The sequence below is a fragment of the Zalophus californianus genome, chromosome 10 (assembly GCF_009762305.2).
Source record: "Zalophus californianus isolate mZalCal1 chromosome 10, mZalCal1.pri.v2, whole genome shotgun sequence".
Classification (NCBI taxonomy): domain Eukaryota; kingdom Metazoa; phylum Chordata; class Mammalia; order Carnivora; family Otariidae; genus Zalophus; species Zalophus californianus.
In genome coordinates, this window is record NC_045604.1 from 7,451,173 (window position 1) to 7,469,864 (window position 18,692).

Here is an 18,692-nt window from a genome sequence, read left to right on the forward strand (position 1 = left end):
GGTCTTGTTTTCATAAACCAGTAGCAAAGTTGTGGAGAAAGAAGCAACCAGCATCTATACCTAGCCATTAACAGCTACATTTATCTACCAAAAAGAACTGGATAGTTGTATATGAATAAATTGACTTAGGTTAGTTTTCAACAGCCACTTATAATCTGTGTGACCTTATACAAGTTATATAATATCTCTTGGCCTTGGCTGCATCATTTGTTAAAAAGGATAACGTTAGTGCCTTCGGCAAAAAAATTTCTGTGAGGCGTGCGTGAGATAAAGTATGTAAAAATTAGCACATTGCCTGGAACATAAATGGCATGCAATATATGGTGGTGGTCATCAACATCATCACCATCACCAACATCATCATCACCACCACCATTACCATCATCACCACCACCATTACCATAATCATCATCATCACCACCATCATCATCATCATCACCACAACCGTCACCATCATCATCACCACCACCATCACCATCATCACCACCACCATTACCATAATCATCAGCATCACCATCATCAGCATCACTGTCATCACCATGGTCTTCATTACCCACTTATGAAACTTCATCTTATACTACTTAGCATTACAGTTTGTAGCAGTTTCCTTTAACCTTGGGGATATTAGTATTTGATCACATTAAACTCATTTTCTTTTGGTTGGATGAATGAACTCCATGCTGTGAAAGGTGAAATGAAAAGGAATTACTTATGTCATGGATTTTAAAATGGAGCCAGGAAGCCATTAAAGAATTGGGCCTTATACACATTCTCATAGGACGAAATCATGAACCTTCAACTGGGCCAAACTGCAAATATTCCAAGGACTCAGCCTGAACACCTGCGACTTGCTATAGTAAGAGCTTTTGCTTAGTGATAGCCTTAGCAACCAATTATGTTCAACCAAGATTTGTTTCCTGCTACCAACACCAATAGAAATTATTTGTAAACAACATATACAAGCATTTCCTTTTGTCTTTAAAAGTCCCTGACTTTTGTTCCCTGGTGGGGAGGGGATGGGGTGGAAAAAATGCAATTTGAGTTGCTACCTGAACCTATACTTTCTGAGTGGCAATTCTGAGACCCCAAATAAAAGCTTTTGTTTTATTTTAGCTCTGCCTCTTTTCTCTGTTGACAATGCCTTCAACATTACTTTCTTGGTGAAATGACAAAGATACCAAAGTGAGAGAATGAGGAAAAGTCAGAAGCAATTCCTGGTGACCCTACTCTGGGGAAGACAGGAGGAAAGCTAGGTGTGAAAAGCCAAGAGGGTCTTAGCAGTCAGTGACCAAAAACAAAAGTGAGGGACTGGCTCGCCTATAGGTGGTGTGGAAAGGTCTATCTTGTGGCACCCTGTTTGTTCCCTATTGGTCAAAAGCAGACCGGATGTGGGCAGGTTGATAGAGCCCAGTCCTAGTTGATGATGCATCCTCTTCCTCAGTCATCTGGGGAAGAAAGACTCTGTCTCCCCAGATCCCTGGTATATCCATGTGTGGAAAACCATGTGAGGTCACCGGCCTTTCATTTCAATCACACAATCCCTGTGTCTAGGTGCAAGCTCTCCACCTGGTCAAGAGATCATGATGTGGGAAACAGAGGCAGAAGAAAAATTATTAAATTTCCTTACTGCCTACAGCCCCTTGACAAGTCCTTGAAACAGGCAGAGTGACATTTTTCTAGGAACTCAGCTGCCTTGATGGTAATACTTTGCTAAGGGCAAAGGACAATCTTAGGTCCAACCCTCAGGATGCTGTGGGTCTACTTTAACATAAGAAAATTCCTTTGGAAACTTCCTTTATCTCTACCCTCCCCCCAAGGTACATGTTCGCAATCATCCCCCACACAAATGGCCCACTGATACACATCTGAGAGTCTCATGATTGAATTTTTACTAAACAGTAATAAATGACCTTTTCCTAACAATAGCTAGCCTCCTCAGGATCCCGGAAACCTCGCTTCCAAAATACCTGGGAGGCTTCCACTCTCCCTAACCCCCTCCTAACTTGAAAGTATGTAATGCACCACTCCTCATGACCCCAGTGCGGTCCTTTCTGCCCAAGGGTCCTGTCTCTGTGCTCCAATAAAATCACCTTTTTGCACCAAAGACATCTCAAGAATTCTTCCTTGGCTGTCGGCTTTGAACCCTAACGTCTTTCCTACATCAGTCACTCCTCCTCACAGCAAACAGGCAGAAAGCCGGTGATCTGCAGCAACTCTTAAAGGTAACAATATGTTTATGGAAACAATACCTTGCATACAATATTAATTTATTGAGGTGTTAATTCATGTTTTCCTCTTCGTAGAGTTTTTCCTCTTACTTTCAAGAATCTATATTCCCTGAATTGCAATTCTGAGACATGTGAGGTAACTAGACCTTTGTGCTTTCTTAACTCTGAGGGAGCTGTGTGGTGAGGCTGAAAGCAGGTGTTAATTGAAGGTAGTGTTCCATGTCTGGCCCTTGTTTTCCAAGACCCTAAACTCACTGGGGAGATACACTGGCTTGTTCCTAAAAAGAGGACCGCTTTTCATGAGTGGTGAAGGAAGAAGCAGGAAAACAGAGAAGGACAAGAGAGCATTCCCGAGACAAAGTCAGAGGACTACAGTTCAGTGTTCTACAACTCATCAAACTGCCACCCTCATCTACCACATACTTTTGCAGGACTCCAGGGAGGTGGTAGGACCACAGAGGGGAAAAGATAGAAGGTGCCCATGAGACCTGACCTTTAGCACCAGAGCTCCCAGCTTCACCCAAAATGATCCCCAGACCCAAGCAAGGGGCTGAGGAGTGGCTTCAGGGCATGGTGAAGCTTCAAACAAGAAACATAAATAATGATGCATCCATTTTAAATTATTCAAAACCAGTCACCTATACATGTGAAAAAGCAACCCCCACACAAATACAAGATTGCTTAAATTAAAACAGTAAGTGTTTAGGAGAACTCAGTCACCATATGGTGATGAAATCATGGGAATAGTGAACTATATGTGGCAAAATTTCCATTGCTGAAAAAAAGTCATCAAGAAAAGACAAGCAACCAGCTGTTTTGGATAACGTAAATCATATATAACCACCTGGATCTGTCCAGATGATCTCATATGACACTTTCCACATCTCAGTTCCATTATTACAGTGACAACTAACATGTTGAGTTGTGTTCAATCTCTTCCCTGCACTTGGTAAAGAAAATGCCCACCTCCCAACTATGGCAAAATCCTGTCCCAGGTTATATAACTGGAAGAGTTTGTAAAGCAACTAGGCTGTTCCTAGAGGGACAATAAAGTGGAGTATTGGGCTCTTACCCATCAAATCAAATCAATACCAAAACTAAAAGGCGAGAGACGGAATAGCATAGTGGTTAAGGGCACGGATGTTGGAGCCAAACCATCCAGATTTATCTTACTACATATGTGACTTTTGGCAAGTTTTTAAAAAACCTTACCTTAAAAGGGTTTTGTTAAGGTTTAAAAACTTAAACCTTTCCCCAATTCTCTAATCTGTAAAATGGAGATAATAATAGCACCTACCTCATAAATTTCTTATGATGATAAAAGGAGTTACTACATAAGAAGCACTTATATTAATGATTGATGATGATGATGATGATGATGATGATTTACTAAAAATCCTGTGCCAATGAAGGAAAACGTCTATTTTATTCCTGCTGGTCTCCCCATTATCTCCCAAGCACACAGTCTCCCTCTACTGCTGTCTGCATGGCAATTTAAACCTGTTCTAATACTCTGGGCCCCAAACAAATTTCGCCCTTTTCCTGAAACCTGTGTAACTACTCCAGCCTAGACTGCTTTCTGTCTTCTCTAGTATAAAATCACAAAATAGAGTCACGCTCAAGGGATCTTAGAAGGCTTTTAATTTGCCCTTCCCCTTACTTTAAAAGAGGAAAAACTGAGGTTTGTAAAAACTAAAAGGTTTTTTACAAGATCTCACAAGATCTTATCCCAAGATTTCTAAGAAGTTACAGAACAAGGGATAGAACCCATTTTTTCTGCAAAGTTGTGGGCAGCACATTTTCATGCAATTACTCTCACCCCTCATGAGTGTACATCTAAGAGTTCCAGATGTATGTACTTCCAGTGAGATAGCAATCTGCTTGGAGGTGAGTACCATATCTTACTTCCTTGGTCTCCCAGAGCATCTTGAAATTAACTCGGTACATTAAAGTTGCTTTAACTCCTAAGAGCACAGGTCCACACTGCTTGGGCTTACATTCCAACTCTACTTACCAACTGGGTGACTTTGGGCAAGTTACTTAAATTCTGAGCCTCCATTTTTCTATGTAAAATGGTGATAATATAGTTTTTACCTTATATGTATGTTCTGAGGCTAAATAAATTAATGCAGTGAAATGTTTAGAATAGCACCTGGAGCACAGTAAATATTCTATAAGTGTTACCTATTCTTATTATCGTTTAATTATATTTGCCCTACTATCTCTAGCACAGCATCTTGCACATGGGTGTTGGTTACTAAATGTTCATTGGATGAACAGAATAGAATAGAATAGAATAGACTGGAATGGAATGAAATGGAATAGAACAGAATAGAATATGTTCAACAAGTATCTATTTGACTAACATACAAGATCAGCTCCTTTCAAGGCCTCCACCTTGGATTAATGCAACTAATTCTGAGGGCATAGAGAAGGTACATTGCTGGAGAACACTTTAATGGAGAGACACAGAAAGCCAATCTGGAGATGTCTGTTGCTGCCTGGTACAGCTCAGAGCTTCACTGTAATATCACTGCCTTTGTGCTGCTATTTAAAAATGAAAAATAAAAAAGAGTATTGTTTTTCCCAGGCATTGGCTACTCCCTACCCATGGGTTCCCGTAGAAATGGAGATATTTCCCATGCTTTCATGGCCTGTCTCTAACACATTCATCACTCAGAGTAGGTTATTGGGGGTGATGAAAGAGGCCATGGGGGACAAGACAGACAGGATAGAAGCAGATTATTTCCCTTTGACCTTCAATTCCCTGTTTTATTCAAAATATTGTTGGCAAGATTTCTGGACTTTTGGTAATTCGGTTTGGAAGCCAGATAATGAATAGTGGGAACATCAACTTCAAGTTAAGGAAGACAGCAATTTATGGTTTATTTTGAGTTCCCAAAGTAGAAGGGTCAGAGGCATTCCCATGAGAGCCTCTCTCAACACTGGTGTGACCCATAACCTTTGAACATCTCCATGTCATTCTGCTTTAAATTATAAAGAGGGACTTCACAGACTGAAAGTTTCTAGTTGTACATGGTCCCTACCTTATTTAATGTATTTTATATATTACAAAAGAAGGACATAAAGTGGGCAATAGAGTATTGAAGAAGGAAGAAAGGAAAGAGGAGCAGAATAAAATTTGCTGGACTTTACTCAATGGTAACATGTGCTACATCACTTAATAAAAACTATGGTTCCCAGGATGCAATGTGTCCCCTCACTGTGACTTTTTGTAACAGATACAAATTCATTACCTCAAATAATCAGAAACAGTTGGTTAACATTTATTTTGCCAACTGACCAAAAAGGTTTGTTGAGCAAAATAACGACCTCAGTGTGAGGAAGAAGAGGATTATTTCTTGTCTGAAGCACAGAATTTGATTTCATACCATTTCTTTTCTCCCTCCGCCAAAATATTGTAACAACCCCTTATTATTCTCAAGATTTATATTTTCAAGAACTATCCAGTTATTGATTCATACGTTCATTTCCATGTTTATTCACTTATCAGACTTGAATAGAGGAACCCCTGTCTTTCAGGCACTGTACTAGAACGTAAGGGAGTGTTTTACAAAATTAAGAAGAGATTGTTCCTCACCTAAGTAGCTTTCATTTTACAAAGAAGATATGTCTACATAGTTTTATTGGAATGCAGCTATGATGTGGTGGAATACACCCTAGATTTGAAATTAGCACTTTGGAACTCATGCACACCTAGTGTACTTCCTGACCTTGGGTCAGACATTTAAATTGTCTGTGCTTCTGGGCCTCCTGGGTGGCTCAGTGGGTTAATCATCTGACTTTTGAATTCAGCTCAGGTCATGATCTCAGGGTCCTGGGATTGAGCCCCCCGTTGGGCTCTGTGCTCAGCATGGAGTCTGCTTAGGATTCTCTTTCTCCCTCACCCTCTGCCCCTCCCCCTGCTTGTACACACACTCCCTCTCAAATAAATAAATAAAATCTTTAAAAAAAACTATCTGTGCTTCTTCTTTAGTAAAACAGGGATGTTAATAATATCTACCTTGCAGGGTTCGGATAAGAATTAAATCAGGTACTGTCAAATACCCAACCCAAGTTGAATCTGAGAAAAGTAGGGAAAGAAGTGGTATGAACTAGAAGGAAGATGAAAAAGTTCTGTGAGTGAGAGCTTAGAGGATGGAGGGCTAGCTTCTCCCCAAGGGAGAAACAGAGAAAGTCTCCCCCAGGGGTTGAAGCTTGGGGATGGATGATCTGGCTGGAACCCTGAGTGACAAGGGAGGACAGGGACTTAGTTTGCACCCCGACAGAGGTGTTGGCTTCCTGCATCTCTTCCAGCTCCCCAAGGATCCTTCCCAACGTTTAATATAGAGGTCCGCATCTTCCTAAGACTTCCAAAGAAGCTTTCAAAGTTCGTGAGTATGTTGCATGGTCATAATCCTGAAAACTTCTCTCCAGCATGCTTATAGCGTTCCCTCACTTTCCTCCTGGGGAGCAATGAAGTCCGCCTTGTGGCCCTCACACAGCAGGAACTAAAGAAGGTGGACGCCCTAAATTGTGTGGTTGCTGGGATAAGATGGGAGCTGCTAAGTTAGAGATCTGGGCTCAGGATAGAAACAAAGTCCAGGAACCAAGCAGATGGTCACCCAGGTGCCACTAGAAAGATACAAAGCAGGAGTTGCTGGGCTGAGCACCCTCCTCTAGACTGAAGGCACAAGGGATCTGAGACAAATGTATGTGTAATTTTATGTCTTGCAAATGCAAGTCACAGCTGCTAGGAGACCATCAGATATAAAACACAACAAGGGAAAAAGACCTGAGGGCCAGAGAGGTGCTAGGGACATGCCACAGAACATAGATGGGAAGAACGATGTCTTCTAAATGGTATAAAAGATCTTGTTAAACCCTTGAGACATGGCCTTCCCCCGAGAAATGTTCACTCAGGATGACAGAAGAACAACTTACAAGACATCAAAACGGGCATAGACAAGAAGGGGAGCTGGGAGGGGGACTTGTCTCATTTGATTTTGGGTTCTTTGCAGTTCCCTGTTTTAGCCACATTCCGAGATTTGGCTGCCAGGTTTTCCTCAACTGAAGATGGTTAAGAAAAATCATGCACGAAGAGGAGTCACGCATATCCAGCTAACTAACTGGTTTACTCAATACATCTAGTGCATAACTTTATTTAGTGCACATAACAATCCCGTGAAGGAAGTATAAATATCACTGCCACCTTGCAGATGAGAAAACTTAGTTACAGAGCAGTTTGGGCATTTGCCCAAAATCATCTGATAAATGACAACAGTAGGAGTCAAACTCAATCTCATTTCAGCCCCTGGGCTCTTAATTACTATGCAATAAGCCTGTCTCCTGCTGTTCAGTTATTGTTATTGGCAGCTCTATGCATCTGGTAAGTAGAAATGGGGAAAAATTATTTTCCCTAAAGACTACAGTGTATTTGGTAACCAAAACTTTTTGAAAGATGGTGTCTATGGAAGAATAAGTATTTTAAAAGCAAAGACACACAAAATTCATAAATTAAAGTCCATCAGATAAAATAAAATAAAAGTGAAAAGTCAATCTGCAGACCTTGAATTAGCTCCAACTCTAACCAGCTATGTGATCTTGGACAAGTCACCCAAACAGGTTGGGACATGTTTTCTCACCTACGAAAGAAGGAATTTGTCTGGGGCCCTGATCCTATTCTCAGTCTGGGATTCTGAGTTGGTGGTGTGAGAGAAGAGAGAAAAAAAAATCACATCCTCTCTCAAGGAGCAGAATCCATCCATTTCAGGCATTTGACTTGACTGCGTGCATCTGGGCAATCAAGAGTGTGCTAGGCACTCACTTCTAGACTGTCATAATCATCAGCTATCTTAGCTCTTTTTGCCCTTTTCTTGCTCGCAAGCCAGGATCCATTTAGTAAAATGTGTTCTATGAGTGGCTGATGAAAGTTTCATATTCCTTCCTTCACTGCAGGCCGGCCTCTGCCACCCATTTTGGCTTAATTACAAACCTCAGGGCGTTGTGTGGACCAGCATGGGAGACAAAGATTAAGCTATTCTTATTGAATCGGAAGATAAAAGTTAGAGGGCAATTAAAAAAAAAATCTAAAGGTTTTTGAAACCTCAGCTGAGAATTTTGAGAAAATCACAACTTACAGAGGGTTTTTCCCTCGATGTTGCCAGCTAAAGTAGAAAGTGTAAATGCTAACCATGAGGGTAGGAGACCTATTTGTTGAAGAAGGAAAAAAATCCCCATTGATCTACATTCAATTCTGTGAACAGCTTCACTTTCAATTTGTCTGCAGGGATCCCTGATTTCAACAATCTTTTTTTCCAAGTTATAAAAATATCAGGGGTGTGTGTGCACGTGTGTGCATATACACACAGGTGTGTGTGTCCGTGTTCAAGTGACATACATGTTTTCAGATTTGGGGGATTCAGAAACAAGAGTCTAAGATTCTGGAAGCTTGTCATCCAGAAAGCACCAGCACCAGACCTTAGACAATAGGCTCTTCTGAGAAAGTCTTAAGTGTGACCTGCACTGTTGACCTCGTCCCAAAGTGCACAGGTCATTCGGTCCCATAGTCTTGAACTCAGGTATCTCTCGTAAACCATCACTTCAAATACGCTGCCAAACACAACAAACTACTTTGTCAGTGGAACATCTCGATTCTTTCTAAACTTCCCGAATCCCCATAGACAAGTGCCTCATCCAGAAACAGATGTTCTGCACAAGAAAATGTCAAAAAGTAGTAGCTTGACCAAAACAGCTCCACACACTTCACTACCAATAATAAGCACTTACAGAGCTGAGCACTTTACATTTTTCAAGTATTTTACTGCATGCTGCATCTCCTCCTCTGACTTTAAGAAGATAGTTCCAACATCTTTCTGAAATGTAGAGTTGTGAGGATCTGAGTGAGATTCTGTCCAGATGGGCTAGGTGTTGCTTGAGAAGTGTCTGGGGAAGCAGTCAGATAGGAGAAGGAAGAACGTGTAGACTATAGACACATGACCTTAGCCTAATTTGCTGTTCATGGAGCCATTGTGATGATCAGATACCCACTGCCCAAAGCATTTAAAGACTGCCTAGGCGAATCCTTTCAACCCTGCAGTATTTCCTCTTTGAAGGAGAAACAGTGTCAGGCCAAGTTATTGTATCTCAACGTGGCAACGGAATAGAATGCTTTGCGAAGAAATGCCCTGTCTGAACTTTCCAGGACCACTCTGGTCAGAGTGAATAAACCCAGACACATGTGCATGAGCTGTGTTGATGACACATGCGTCCTGTGATTAGGTTGGCTGCACCTTCAGATTTTCCAGGAAAGACCCAGTTTCTAACGCCTGGGGTAGAGGCAAACTCCATGTCCTCATATAGGTGGAAATTGCAGTCACTGTGCACTACATGCCTGGCATGGATTCATCCAGTCCCCAAAGCAGTCCCCACATTGATTTGAGAACTGCTGGAACTCCAGGATCTACTCAGCTGGTAGATGAAGATTGTTTAAAAATATAAAGGCCTAGAAATCCTGATTCACCCCTCTCATTCCAGCCTCAAGGATGAAAACCCTTTCACTATTATGGCAAAGGATGAGTCTCGTTCTGGGCAGCATTGGGAAGGGCATGAGTGGGCGACTCTTCCCATTTACTGGGGAAAAGCGTGACCTAGTATGAAAGCAGTAATTGGAAACCCACCCCCAAGGCAGGCATGTCTGTGTCCTTATATCTCGTTTCCCTGCCTGCCCTCCAGGAGTTTACACTCTTGAGATTAACTGTAAACAAAGTACAAAAATCATAGGTTGTTAGAATCCATGATCTTTGATCCTAAATTACCCTCAAATTTTACAAGAAACTGAAACCATCTTTTCCTTTCATGGAATTCACCAAAATAAAAGAGTCCCATTCCACTGCCCATAAATATATATTTTTCACAAACTGAAAGTTTATTCTGAATGTGTCACAAGTATTTTTTTTAAGAAATGTGGGGTTCTTAATTTAGTCTTTTGAGAATCAAAGTGGCTGGAAGAAAATTGCACATTTTTAAATGATTGCTGCTTTCAAGCTACATCCAGAAGTTAGTTCCCTGGCCTTCCTGTGGGATTGGGATGAGATGCAAAATTAGAATAAAAGTACAATCTTTCCTCAAAATACTTGGTGTCCAAATTAAGGACAATAAAGTAGTGAAGCTGGAAGGAGGGGAGAGGGTCATAGAACTGACTCATCACCATTACAAGTACAGTGATGAGGTCAGGAGAGGCACCTGACTCTCGACTCACCCTCTGCTGCTTGGCAGAGGCCAAGGTTACAGCTCAGGATACCTGTATTCCCCATGCAGGACTCTTTCCACGTGTTATAGCCTTTTATGCTTGCATCTAAAAGTTCTGTGTTCTACAGGGGCGCCTGGAGGGGGGGCTCAGTCGGTTAAGCGTCCAACTCTTGATATCGGCTCAGGTCATGATTTCAGGGTCCTGAGATCGAGCCCTGTGTTGGGTTCCTAAGATTCTCTCTCTCCCTCTGCCACTCCCCCACCCCATGCGCACTCATGCTCTCTCTCTCTTAAAAAAACAAAAAAGTAAAAAGTCTGTGTTCTACAAATACTTGCAAGGAAAAGAGAAATAAAAGACAGGAAGCCTACTGACTAGGAAGAAATTTAAGGGTCTCTGAACCAATCCCAACATGTGAGCCTGGGGTTTATGTGTTATCTGTACCTGGTGGAGATTTGGGGATATCCTTCAGTCCGGGGCGGGTCGGGGGGGGGCGTGGAGGGCAGGGTGACTGCATGTGAGCTAGCTCAGCAGGGAGGAGGGCTCAGTTCCCTCACCATGAGAAGTAAAAAGGCAGAAAAAGGATCTGCACCCCAGCAAGCTTCCAGCTCCTGGCAGGGTGCGCCGCATGCAGTAGGGGCGTAGTTAAGAGGATTTGATATAGAGAAGTCCCGCAGACTCTGTGCGAGGCTTTCTGCAATCAGTGAAGGGACAGGAAGAGTGGGAGAAAGGTCACTGGAGACAAACCCCTCGGGTCAGCGTTGTCAGTGCACCCCGCCTCACCACACCTGCTCTGTCAAATCCTTCATATTAAGGTTGCTAATGTCTCCCCACCAGATAAAAGCAGTCTCTAGGTATCCTTAAGTCCATTTTTAAGAAGGGCTTTTATGTAACGGAGCCCAATTAATTGTAGAAAGAGCACTAGATCGATGGGTAGTGCTTATCTATTCAATAATAATAAAATTCAGTAATAACAATTAAAAAAGTGTGACCTTGTTTTGATCCTGATTCAAACAATCCAACTGCAAAAAGACCATTGGGGATATTTGGATCCTCACCTGATATTTACTAATATTAAAGAATTATTCATTTTTAAGTATGATCATGGTTTTTAATGTCTTTTAATGTTTTGGAAAAAATGGCATATTTTTATTTATTTATTTATTTATTTTTAAAGATTTTATTTATTTATTTGAGAGAGAGAATGAGAGAGAGACAGAGCACATGAGAAGGGGGAGGGTCAGAGGGAGAAGCAGACTCCCTGCTGAGCAGGGAGCCTGATGAGGGACTCGATCCCAGGACTCCAGGATCATGACCTGAGCCGAAGGCAGTCGCTTAAAAAAGTGGCATATTTTTAAAGGAGATACCTACCTGCTGAAAGAATTATGGATGAAATGGTAAAAATACTGTACTATCTGACACATCTATCTTTATTTAAAAAGATAAGGTTATGATGAGGAAAGATGAAAATAAATAAGTTTTATCAAAGGCCTTGGCACATAATTGAGCTTTAAATGATTTCCTGACTACCCACGAAGAAGGAAAGAAGGATGGAAGGAAATTAATTCTTTAATAGGGGTTATAGCGTCTCTCCCCAACAAGAAAAATATCCTCATTTACAGCTGAGGAAATGAAGCTCAGAGAGGCTTAGTGACTTTCTCCAGTTCACACAGCTAGGAAGTAATCGAGATAGAGTTACAAGCACCATGTTCTTTCTGCTCCAACCCCTTGCTGATGTTAAGGCAGGGGACAGACTGCGACATTGCCCCCTTCCTTACTCTGTGTTTTCTTTAGTATTCTTAAAATGTGTAGTCTTAGGGAGTTACTTCCTCAGGCAGTCAAAAACAGGCTTTCACTGTCTTTCTCCTCTGGGTGACTCAGTCTAAAATATAGTGCAGGCTCAACCTTATCTGGGAACTGATTGGGGCTTTAAAGGAAGAAAGAGATAGGAACCTGCTATCTTCTGGCCTCCAGCCATAGTCTGGTTCCTGTTACTAAGGATTGATCCTGACTGAACTAATTAAAGTTTAGTTCCTTTGCTTTCTGGCCAGCAGGACAGACAAAAGTCATAACCATGAGCCGCAGAAACATTAACCCCGTCCCTAGATATCAGCTATCCTGTGATAGTGGCTAGTCTTTGCTAAAGAAGGAAAAATTAGATAACCTTTCAAGGATCTTCCCAAACTTAAGATTCTGGGATCCAAAAGTATTTTGGAATTGAGATCTGGTGTTTCAACATGGCCCAGACTGAATGGAGGCTCCTCTCCACTTTCCCGTCTCCTAACCCAGCTCCCACTCCCCGAGGTAGGAATCCCTCTTTGTTTTGGAGCAGACACTCTCTCCCTGTTGTAGCCTCTAATATACCGCTGATGTTCTCCCCATCCCTTTGTAAGCAGAAGAAGCACCAGGCCAAACTGGGAGCAACCCTGTCTTCTCCACTCGTTATAAATTTATTTGTGCATTCTCCTGACAAAATATTTATTAAGTGCCTAGTATGTGCCAAGTACAGATTGTTATTTAGTAAATACATTCTTTAGGCGAAGGGGTGGTGGGGTGGGGGGAGTATCTTTCCCCTGAGCAGATCTCTTCCATCTTCACAGACAGGAGTGGAAAGGGAATTCGGCAAGTCCCAAGGAAACAATATACAGGATGTGTTGCATGGGAGGTTAACTGATGAGAAATTCAAAGTTCCCTCCTTGCTTGCCTCTGAGAGATAATGCTGATAGGACAAAGATGTCCTAACAGCAGCCAAGCTCACTGGGCCCTCTCTTTTCCTTGACTCTGCACAGGCTGGCTGGGGAGCTGGCCTTGGAATGCCTTCTTTCTCTCAGCTCTTCTCCGCGAGACCTGGCTAACTCTCCTTCCTGAGACTTCATTCGTGAGCTTGGGTTAAGTATCATTTCTTGTAACTTCTTGCAAAGTTTCCCTGACCACCAAGAGCTCTCTGAGCCCCCCACCCCCAACGACTCCCACTCTCGTGCTTCTTTGCACTCCATGCATTTATTCCTTCATAGTGGATCTCAACACTGTGGACTCATTTCTTGTTTGTTATCTCCCTAATGGGGCTGCAATTTCCTTGAGAGCAGGGTCCAGGTCTTTCATCCCTATGCCTAAGGCAAGTATGGAGGTTTGAAAGACAATCCAGAGAAGTGAACAATATTGTGTCATCAGTAAGAAACAAAACAAAGTCTTTCTGAGTAACTCACCAGCCCTCAGTTTTATTGAATAGTTCGTTTACTTTCTTAACATAATAAAGTTTCATTGGAATATTGGCAATTATATCAGAAGACTGAACTACAGCAAGCTTTAAATACTTATTCCCATATTATGCAGCCATCAAAAGGAATGAAATCTTGCCATTTGCAATGACGTGGATGGAATTGGAGGGTATTAGGCTGAGAGAAATAAGTCAATCAGAGAAAGACATGTATCATGTGACCTCACTGATAATGAGGAATTCTTAATCTCAGGAAACAAACTGAGGGTTGCAGGAGTGGTGGGGGGTGGGAGGGATGGGGTGGCTGAGTGATAGACATTGGGGAGGGTATGTGCTATGGTGAGCGCTGTGACTTGTGTAAGACTGCTGAATCACAGATCTGTACCCCTGAAACAAATACATTATATGTTCAAAAAGAAGAAGAAGAAGAAGAAGAAGAAGAAGAAGAAGAAGAAGAAGAAGATAGCAGGAAGGGAAAAATGAAGGGGGGCGGGAATCGGAGGGGGAGACGAACCATGAGAGACTATGGACTCTGAGAAACAAACTGAGGGTTCTAGAGGGGAGGGGGTGGGGGGATGGGTTAGCCTGGGGATGGGTATTTAAGAGGGCACATTCTGCATGGAGCACTGGGTGTTATACGCAAACAATGAATCATGGAACACTACATCAAAAACTAATGATGTAATGTATGGAGAGTAACATAACATAATAAAATAAATAAATAAATACTTATTCCCAAAAGCATGATCCTAAAGTCAGCTAGAAGCACTGCCACTATCTCTGTAGACTTCTTTGATGATCTTTTACCTATTCTGAATGAGCTGAGACTTGTTCAAGTTCATTGCCACATTTTTCTCCACAGTTGGCCCAAGGATGTGTTCATACCTTTGAAAAAGTAGTATTTACTTAATCCTGCAGACCTAGGAGCCTTGGCCCACTCAGCAAGGTGCTTCCATTTGGCTTAACGACCTTAAATAATTAGTTGATTAATGGTCCTGCTTATTAGGTGACTTTCTACTCTAAATTATCCACACTTAGACCCATATATAAATCAGAAAAGGAGAAAAAATGGAATGTTCAGTAAAAATAATAATAAATTGAAAGAACCAAAACATCACCTTCCTCGTTAACTTTCTACAGTTCCTGAAATTCTCAGCATTGCCACAAACTTGAGATGACCAGAGGCTCCCGGGTGAACCGTGGATTGAAAACTTCACCACCAGCAGCCTTTATAATCTTAAATAGAAATCAGAGCTACAGCAGACATCGACAGAGGTACGGGGTTTGCAACACTTTATTAATATCCCAGGGAAAACTCTCTGTCAGAAGATAAGTTTTCATTACTAGCTTACTCTCCTTTTTAGGTTAGTAGAGACTGTGAACTTGGTGACAGGACTAGTCAGCACTGAAGGAGAACAATTATAATAATCACACTGACTGTCTTATATTATGCTACCAATTTTTGGGGGAATCATCATAATAACACTTTTTATTTTAAAATATCTTTGTCTTTTTCTGAAGAGCGATGTTTACTTTAAAACTTAAGCTCGTTCAGAGAAATTCAAGAGACTCTAGAAATAAAATGAACCTTCAAAATAAGCCTAAAATTCAAAGTTGAAAATCGTGGGTGAAAAATAAGAACTTGAATTGACTCAACTTTTTCATTTTTCCACTGTCTGTCACATTGCCACCCACATAGCACTGGTTTCAATATGCCACGAGGCAGAAATTTGGGGTGGTGGCCATTTGTTGCTCATATGTTTGGATTACTGGTCTCTCTGAATATATAAAAATGTGTGAGGTCAGCTCTGGGTTTTTATAAGCAATAGTCTTAAAGATGTAAAGAAACAAAGAACAGTTTCTATGAATATGTCAAAATTGACTCTGGCTTAATGCTTCCCTACACATTGAACAAGGAATATTTTCTAGGATTAAATCTCCTGGCACGTGGAGTAAATTTCCCTTTCTTGAAAATCAGAATTAGAATCCCTGAGTAGGTTGCTTCTGCCACTGCCATGATTTCAGCACAGGGTTGGGTTCTGGATGAATTTTCATTAATTGACTCTTTTCTGCTCCCAAATTTTAGAGAGAAATTCATTAGGATAAATTTCCCTTTAATTCCATCTCTTGCTAGCCACTGACTTAAACTATGTTTTAAACGTATTTAAGTAATGGCAGCATGGAAAAGAATGTGAAAGGACAGTCAATCCAACTCTCATTGATTAAATGAGAACATAGAATCCTGGGGAAGTGAAAGAACTTGCTCATGGGTGCAAATTTAGATAATGACAAAACTGAGTCTGCTTCTTACTCCTTTGCCAGTTCTCTTTCCACTACAATCAATCACAACATGTTAATCTGGTTTTTGTAAACTGAATTTTATTTCCAATGAAACTGAAAGGTGCAATGTAACTCTTTGGTAAAGCTTTCCATTATAAACAGATTCGTTTTGTAAGCATATATGTTGTCCTCATTTATTCTATGAGTCTTCAAACATCTTTATCTAAGCATTGAGGTCCACCTTTGTTCCTCTTGTAGTGTGGAGAGAAGTGGGGAGGGGAGCCTCTGGCGATGAGGGAGATGAGAGACAGAGAGGAGAGCAGGGAAGGTGGGTTTCGATGCATTCATTCAAGCATCATGCTTCCCTCAGGATAGATAATCTCAGATTTTTCCATGAATGTGTGCTAACAGTTCCACAATCCCATTTCTCCAAAATACGCCTCTCAGGCAGCATTGTAACTGGAAATAGGATTCTATTTGCAATGGAAATAGAACATGAAAAAAAATTAATAGGAAACAAAAATTGCAAGATTATACCACCTGCCAGTAAATTAAAAGGTTCAGGCAATCTAGGAAAAAATGCTTGCTCCTTGGCCAACCTAAAGGATCCCACATGAACATTAGTTATATTGTAGAGCATAAGATTTCACTGTGCACTGAAAGATACGAGAAGTGATTCAATATTAAGGCTGATCCTGAATCAGGTATAGAACAGTAATAGGCGTCAGACCTGAGCTTGTGAGAGACAGGAGAGAGCATAAATAGTCCATTGAACACAACCTTCTTAAGCAAACACTTCCAGTGCCTTTAGGGATGGAGTTGGATTGCACAAGGGTCACCTTTATTTTCTTTAAATAATGAAAACTCAAACCAAATGTAATCAAATTCATTCTTGAGAAATAAGAGGAGGATAAACACCCCTACTTCTCTCCATCAGGTAGGGCTGTTGGGTTGTTAGCCTCGATGCTTAGGATTCCCTCCAGAATATTGTCCTGCTTAAGGATAACCAGAGGACCTCAAAGGTGTTCTCCCACGTATCTTAAAAGAGAATACTAGCCAATAAATAATCTCTGCGTCCCAGTGGCTTTCTTCTCTCCAGCAATCCAGCTACTTTTATCTAATGGGATCAAGATACAAAGAACAATGAGAAATCCCCTCTTCCTCACTGCAAACCTGCCTCCCTCTCTCAGTCCACATACATCAAGTAATAAAGGCTAACATTTACACAGTTCTAATATGTGCCAGACTGTGTGCTGGGAGTTTAATATCCAGTAATTCATTCAGCCCTAATAAGCAGCCCCTGAGGTAGATGCTCCTTGCATCTCCATTTCACAGAGAAGGAAACTGAAATACAGAGAGAGTAAATAAATCGCCCAACCCCACAAAATAGTAAGTAGTGGAACCAGGATTCAAAGGCAGGCAGTTTTATGTTGGAATCCATTCTCTTAACCATGCACTTTTGACTCTGACCAAGCACCCATGGACTAGGCATCTCCTTGGAGGAAATGAAGTTCTGGATACGACGAAATGGTTCATGAGATACCTCATGTTGAATCTGCCTCCTACAGCTCAGGTCCTACAAGCATCAGTGCTGTTGGCAGAGAGGAGACAAGCCCCAGTCTACAATCACACACCTGTTTCAGCACAAACAACAACAGCTCTCTATTGCCCCTGGATACCCCTCCCCCTGAGCAAAGATTCTGCGTATCTCTATCTCTTAAGCCAAAATAACTTGGTTCTCACCTTTCTAGGCATGAATGGGGCAAAGCCGCAAGTCCTTTGCACATTTTGGCAAGTGGCTTAGCTCCTCAGTTTTGAGCACAAATTCCGCACAGCAGAGCGAGACTTTGAAAACTTCACAACTGTCTGGGACTGCCTCTCCCTCTGAGGAATATATAGAGGCTCTTTGCCAGCCCTCTACTGCTCCCTGGACCAATCCAGACCTTAGAGGAAATCACTGGCTGGGACGCAGCTGCAGTTGTGGGAGCTGGAGGCTGGAATCCTGTTGTGGGAGCTGGAGGCTGGAATCCTCTCTCCGCAGCATTAGGCTTCCGGCTGCTCCTCAGAGGATACTCATTCTGCCAGGGCAGGGCAGGGCTCTCCATCCTGCCTGGGTCATTCATGTTTTAACGTGTAAACGTGAGCCAGCCACAGAGCAGAGTGCCTTGGGCTGCCCCAGATCTGTCAAAATCACAGCCTGTTAGGAGGGCAAGAGCCCCAGAGATCTCTTATCCCAATTCGGTGTCACAGTGGAGGAGGTGAGATTTAGAAAAGGCCAGGGGATGTGTATGGAGCATCTATGGGTGCCAGGCTGCCAGGCACTTGGTGTGATGCTAGGAATTCAAAGAAAGGCACTGCCTGTTCTCAAGACCCCAAAACATCCTATCAATACCATATAAGTGAGTGATGGAGGCAGGCCCAGGATGTGTGAGCTTTCAAGGGCCACCAGAGAAGATTTGGGGGAGGAAATAAGCCCTGAGCTTAGTGATATAAGAGGCAAAATATCCTACAGCATTCTCTTCACTACATATTGCCTCCAAGTTCCCTTAATTTTATAACTGGTCTTGTGATTATTTCTCTACTTTGATAATGACATCAGGTAATTCCTTGGACCCTGCCTCCGCCATCCATCCTTGGTCGGGCTTGTCTTGCCTGGCTGGCTCTTCAACCTTGCCCTGTCTTTGATCACTCCAGGATTATTCCCACCAAAAGTGACCTT

At 41.9% G+C, this 18,692-nt stretch overlaps 1 protein-coding gene across 3 annotated transcripts in view; it reads right to left on the reverse strand.

The window, feature by feature from the left end:
- Positions 1 to 17,895, reverse strand: part of RGS5 (regulator of G protein signaling 5) — a 48,785-nt gene extending 30,890 nt beyond the window's left edge. Inside the window, exon 1 of one of the 3 annotated variants that reach the window (XM_027612427.1) lies at positions 17,717 to 17,895. In XM_027612427.1, coding sequence (XP_027468228.1) covers positions 17,717 to 17,760 — 44 coding nt within the window. In that variant the 5' untranslated portion in view covers positions 17,761 to 17,895. The remainder of the gene's footprint in view (positions 1 to 17,716) is intronic. The other 2 variants (XM_027612426.1, XM_027612425.2) reach the window with 2 other exon arrangements.
- Between the last annotated feature and the right edge of the window lie 797 nt (positions 17,896 to 18,692).